The sequence below is a fragment of the Carlito syrichta genome, unplaced genomic scaffold, assembly GCF_000164805.1.
Source record: "Carlito syrichta isolate Samal-C Ts95f unplaced genomic scaffold, Tarsius_syrichta-2.0.1 Scaffold315646, whole genome shotgun sequence".
Taxonomy (NCBI): domain Eukaryota; kingdom Metazoa; phylum Chordata; class Mammalia; order Primates; family Tarsiidae; genus Carlito; species Carlito syrichta.
The window spans coordinates 287,202-293,554 of NW_007259742.1; the positions used below are offsets into that span (position 1 = coordinate 287,202).

Genomic DNA, 6,353 nt, shown 5'->3' on the forward strand with positions numbered 1-6,353 from the left:
TGGCGGGTCTTGAACCCGCGGGCTCAGGCAGTCCACTCACCTCAGCCTCCCAAAGCGTGGGATTACAGGCTGAGCCACTGAGCCCGGCAATTGTGAATTTTTATAGCTTTTTGTTTCATAAGGTGTCTTTTTGAGATAGGGTCTCGCTCTGTCGCCCAAAGTAGAGTGCAGGGATGTGACCACAGCTCATTGTAAGGAACTCCTGGGCTCAAGTGATCCTCCTGCCTTAGCCTCTTAAGTAGCTAGCACTACAGGCCCACACCACAATGACCCTAATTTTTTTTTTTTTTTTTTTTTTTGTAGCGAGGATCTCAACATGTTGCTCAGACTGGTCTTGAACTCCTAGCCTCAAGTGATCCTTCTGCCTTGGCCTCCCAAGGGACAGGGATTACAGGCTTAAGCTAGCACACTCAGCCTTAAAGTGTCTTTATGTAAATTAATTTGCTTTTGTGAGATAGGCAAGGTGCAGATATTAAGAATTTCTGTTTTAAGAGGCTGCAGTGCGGTATATCTTGCCATTGTATTTTAGCCTGGGCAACAAAGCAAGGCCCTGTCTCTAAGAAAAAAAAAAAAGGGTCCCTGTTGTTTTATGTGGGATTTTAGCAGGGAGAAAGAAATGTGCTTTACATCATTCATCTGTGGATATATAGGGCCTTATTACTTTTTTGGAATTAAATTTGGACTGTATAGTATGTTTTTCTATAGTATTTCAAGTCTGTTGGAGTATCCTGTGAAGTATTCCTTTTGAAAACTTGGTTTTACAGCTCTTTGACCCGCATGAATTAAATAGTAATACTAAGAGGCACTTGATTTTCCAAGCTAATGAAACTAATGATACATGCTTATCTCTGGCTGGGTGCTGTGGTTCACGTCTATAATCCCAACACTTTGGGAGGCCGAGGTGAGAGGATTGCCTGAGTCCAGGGGCTCAAGACCAGCCTGGGCAACTTGAGGAGACCAGCAATAAATAATTAATACAATAAATCCAAAATTTAGCTGGGCATGGTGGCGTGTGCCTGTAGTTCCAGCTACTTGGAAGGTTGAGGTGGAAGTATCACCTGAGCCCAGCAGATCGAGGCTGTAGTGACCAGGTGTGTGCCACTGCACTTCAGGATGTATACTTATCTCTGTAAAGCTAAGAAATGACACTTTAAAAAAAATTCTTTGATTTTTTTACCTTATCACAACTTGAAAGTACAAATGTTAAAATGTCCCAAAATTGTTTTCTTCAAAATTTAAAACGATCTTGAAATAATCCAGAGTTGGTGAATTATACAATGTATAAATGCCTTGTTCTTTGCTTTTATTTTCTTTATTAATTTTTTTAGAAAGAGAGAAAAGCAAAATCCAAATCAAATAAGACTAAAGAGGCAGCAGAAGAGGAAGAAACCATTCCCACCAATGCAAAACAAGTTAAAAACAAAGCAGGGCCTTCTGAAGTTGAGGTTAATCCTCCTAAACCAAAGAAGGCAAAAAAGAAAGAGGAACCATCTCAAGATGACATTTCTCCTTCTAAAACGAAAAGTGTGAAAAAGAAAAAGGAGCCCTCTGAAAAGAAAGTTGTTTCTCCTAAAACCAAAAAAGTAATAAAAAGTGAGGAGCCTTCTGAAGAAGAAGTAGATGCTCCTAAGCCCAAGAAGGTGAAGAAAGAAAAGGAAGTGAATGGAGAAATTGGAGAGAAAAGTCCCAAACTGGAGAATGGACTCCCTCACTCAGAACCTGAATCTAACTCCAGCGAAGCTGCCAGTGAAGAAATGAACAGTGAGACTGAGCAGGTAAATTTACACTTGAATAGATAGGAAACATCTTTCATTGTTATTATGAATAAGCAAGGAGGTAATTGCTATACGAGGTATTTAATAGAGGGAACTTGGTAGGGCAGCACCTCCTGGGCAGGGAGGTACCTTGAGCTGCAGATTGTGTCTTTATCATAATTTAATCTTGTGCCAGAACGCCTCCTTTGCATATAAGAGATCTGTTGTAAGCTTAAGAAAAGTCTCTGTCTGCTTATTTGGAAGCCAGAAAGATGGTAACCAGAAAGAGATAGTGGTGTAAATGGGCCCTGGCTTCCCTCTGAAGGGGGTTTAACCAAATAAATAATTAAGTGGAACCATTGAAAAGGTGTTTGCTTGATTGTACAGTATAAGTCTTTGTGTATAGGCCATTAACTAACTTGAGGTGAACAGAATGATGAAGTTTCTGTCCAGAATATAATTCTCTAACCTTTGAGAAACTCAGTCTTGAAAGAAAAATGTTAATTTCTTTAAAAATAAATATTTTTTTGGAGTCTTTTTTTTTTTTCTCTTTTGAGTTGGAGTCTCACTCTGTCACCCAGTTTGGGGTGCAGTGGCATGCTCCCAGCCACCACAGCCTCGACCTGCTGGGCTCCAGCGATCCTTCTGCCTCAGCCTTCCAAGTGGCTGAAACTACAGGCACACGCTACCACGCCCGGCTAATTTTTTGATTTATTGTAGAGATGAGGTCTCGCCAAGTTGCTCAGGTGGGCCTCAAACCCGCAGGCTCAGGCATTCCACTCACCTCAGCCTCCCAAGCGCAGGATTACATGCTGAGCCACCGAGCCCAGCTTGGAGTCTTGCTTTGCTGTCCAGGGTGGTCTTGAGCACCTGGTCTCTAGCTATCCTCCTACCTTAGCCTTCCTAACTATTGCAACTAGCCAAAAAACACAAATTCTAATAAATTTTCTGTTAGCTCTTAGGAAAAAAAAACTTTTCTGGAATTTCAGCATTCATTCATTCAGTATATATTAAACACTTTTTAGGTACAGAGGTAGTGTGTTGTTTTGATGTTTTCTTACACTACCTTTTTTTTTTTTTTTTTTTGAGTTGGAGTCTCACTCAATCACCCAGGCTGAAGTGCAGTGGCATGCTCATGGCCACCACAGCCTTGACCTGCTGGGTTCAGGTGATCCTTCCACTTCAGTCTTGGAACTACAGGCCTATGCCACCATGCTCAGCTAATTTTTTTATTTATTGTAGGGTTGAGGTCATGCCATGTTGCCCAGGCTAGTCTTGAACCCGTGGGCTCAGGTAATCCTTTTGCCTCAGCCTTCCAAAGTGCTGATATTAAGGTGTGAGGTACTGTGTCTGGCAGATTTTCTTATAGTACCATTTATATATACATCTATTATTATTTTGTGAGTTGGAGTCTCACTCCGTCGCCCAAGCTGGAGTGCGTGGCACACTCACAGCCACTGCAGCCTTGACTTGCTGGGCTCAGGTGATCCTTCCATCTCAGCTTTCTATGTAACTGGAGCTACAGGTGCATGCTACCATGCCCAGCTTGATTTTTTTATTTATTGTACATACGATGTCTTGCCAAGTGGGCTCAGGCATTCCTTTTGCCTCAGTCTCCCAGAGTGCTAGGATTACAGGCTTGAGCCACTGTGCCTGGCCTATCTTTTTAAAAATCAGATAGGGAGTGTGCTATAATGCAGTCTTGCATCCTGGTTTTTCGACTCATTTATATAAACATTTTCCTCATTTAAAAATAGTAAATATGTTTAATGGTTACATAATCCATCATATAAATATTTAGAAATTCATTTAATAACCGGGCTCGGTGGCTCAGTCTGTAATCCCATGCCTTTGGGAGGCTGAGGTGAGTGGATTGCCTGAGCCCGCGGGTTCGAGACCCGCCTGGGCAACTTGGCAAGACCTCATCTCTACAATAAATCAAAAAAAAATCAGCCAAGCATGGTAGCGTGTGCCTGTAATTCCGGCTACAAGGAAGGCTGAGGCAGAAGGATTGCCAGAGCCTAGCAGGTTGAGGCTGCGGTGGCCGGGAGTGGCCACTGCACTCCAGTCTGGGTGACAGAGTGAGACTACAACTCAAAAAAAAAAAAAAAGAAAGAACGAAATTCATTTAATTATTCCATTTGCTGAGCATTCATGTTTTTTACCCATAGTGACTACTGCCTCACAAACCTCATAAATATCCTTATTTTCTGTGGATATTTGTATCTGAAGGGTGTTGCTGCAGAAAAGGGCTAATGAGATTTTCAGCAGTGTATTAGTTATGGTTATGGAATAGATCATAACTGAGGCTGATCTACCTTTACTAGTCACACATAGTGCATGTGCATTATATATTTTTCTTTTGTTAGGATTTTATAGATTATTACAACATATTACCTTTGCAGATCTTGATGTACCTTCCAAGGTTTTATGTCTTTTAGGTTGGTTTTTAAACATGTTTAGAAGAGTTGGTTTAGAGTAGTTTGTTTTGTTTCTCATAAGTCTTCTCTATTCACTTCTGTGGGTAATTATTGATTTCTTCCTGTGGCCCTTTTCTTGATAGGAAATGACTGTGGAACAAAAAGAAGGAGATTTCTCTAATTTTCCCATATCTGAAGAGACGATTAAACTTCTCAAAGGTGATATTCTTAAATATTGTACAATGTTAGAACATATTATTTGGAAGCACTGTACTGCTTTTGCTGAAATGAACTGGGACATACTCTTATGGTAGGACTTTATATGTAGGCCTGTATATTTGTTCTAGAGTTACAGATGGTCTTTGCTGCCCGCTTACACAGATGATTAAAATTTATTCAGTACAATATGTATATTCAGAAGTATAGTGACTGATAGTGCTGATGAAATTAATTAGTTGATGTCACTTTAGTGTTTTCTTTTTTATCGTCTTCCACTTGAGGTATCTGTAGGATAATGATGCTGGCCTGACTCAGAACTCATCATGGTCTGCCTGTGAACTACCTCTGGATAGTTACAGATTTTCAACTAGGTGCTTTCTAAATCAGGGGTGGCAAGTCCAGACTGCAAGACACCAGATTTTTAGGCTTACTGGCCTGTGGATGAAATTTCATGAGAAGTAACTTAACCTGTTAAAATAATAATATTTGCTATCATTAATTTGGTGCTTTAATATTTTTTTATTTTTATTTTTTATTTGGAGCCTCACTCCTTGGCCCAGGCTGAAGTGCAGTGGCACGCTCATGGCCACCCCAGCGTTGACTTTCTGAGCTCCAGTGATCCTTTTGCCTCAGCCTTCCGAGGAGCTGGAACTACAGATGCGTGCTGCCACACCTGGCTTTTTTTTCTTTTGAGTTGGAGTCTCACTCTGTCGCCCAGACTGGAGTGCAGTGGCCGCTATTTTTTAATTTGTTGTAGAGACGACGAGGTCTCGCCAGGTTGCCCAGGCTGGTCTTGAATCCATGAGCTCGAACCCAGCCAGTGCTTAAAATTTTGTGGAGGTTTTTTGTTTTGTTTTGTTTTGTTTTGTTTTGTTTTTTGAGTTGGAGTCTCACTCTGTCACCCAGACTGGAGTGCAATGGCCGCTCTCGGCCAACGCAGCCTCGACCTGCTGGGCTCCGGCGATCCTTCCACCTCAGCCTTCCAAGTAGCTGGAATTACAGGCATGCGCTACCACGCCCGACTGATTTTTTGATTTATAGTAGAGATGAGGTCTCGCTGCCCAGGCAGGTCTCGAACCCGCGGACTCAGGCAATTCACTCACCTCATCCTCCCAAAGGCACAGGATTACTGACTGAGCCACCGAGCCCGGCTTGTTTTGTTTTTTTAGACGAAGTCTTGCTATTGCCCAGGCTGGCCTTGAACCCCAGGGCTCAGGCAATCCTCTTGCCTTTGCCTCCCAAAGTGCTGGAATTACAGGTGTGAGCCACCTTGCCTGGCAAATTTTGTTGAGATTTTTCAGCCTAGCAGATTCTTTACTATCAGGATATTTTTGAACTGGGTATGGGTGCGCACTGTAGCACTAGCTACTTGGCAGATAGATGTGGGAGGATCATTTGAATCCGGGAGTTCAAAGTTACAATGAGCCATGATTGTGCCACTGCACTGAGCAAGACCCTGTCTCTTTTTTTTTTTTTTTTTTTTTTTTTCTGAGTTGGAGTCTCACTCTGTCGCCCAGACTGGAGTGCACTGGCCGCTCCCGCCAGCTCCCGCCACTGCAACCTTGACCTGCTGGGCTCCGGCGATCCTTCCCCCTAAGCCTTTCAAGTAGCTGGAACTACAAGGCATGCCCTACCACGCCCGGCTAATTTTTGACTTATTGTAGAGATGAGGTCTCTCCAAGTTGCCCAGACGGGTCTCGAAACCACTGGCTCAGGCAATCCACTCACCTCAGCCTCCCAAAGTGCTGGGATTACAGGCTGAGCCACCGAGCCTGGCTGATGCTGTCTCTTTATTAAAAGAAAAGAAGAATACAGAGTCTAATTTTGTAGATGTTGACCAGAAGATGGAATTCCTTAATTCTGCAGGACCAGAAGCATGAGTATGTTTCCGTATGGCTGATTTTTTTTTTTTTTTGAGTCGGGGTCTCACTCTGTCGCCCCGACTGGGGGGCAGGGGCCG

At 42.7% G+C, this 6,353-nt stretch overlaps 1 protein-coding gene across 1 annotated transcript in view; it reads left to right on the forward strand.

Moving 5' to 3' along the window:
- The window catches only part of DDX21 (DExD-box helicase 21), a 26,571-nt gene that overhangs the window by 1,814 nt on the left and 18,404 nt on the right, over positions 1 to 6,353 (forward strand). The window contains exons 2-3 of the mRNA XM_008073093.2: positions 1,329 to 1,775; positions 4,318 to 4,393. Coding sequence (XP_008071284.1) covers positions 1,329 to 1,775; positions 4,318 to 4,393 — 523 coding nt within the window. The remainder of the gene's footprint in view (positions 1 to 1,328; positions 1,776 to 4,317; positions 4,394 to 6,353) is intronic.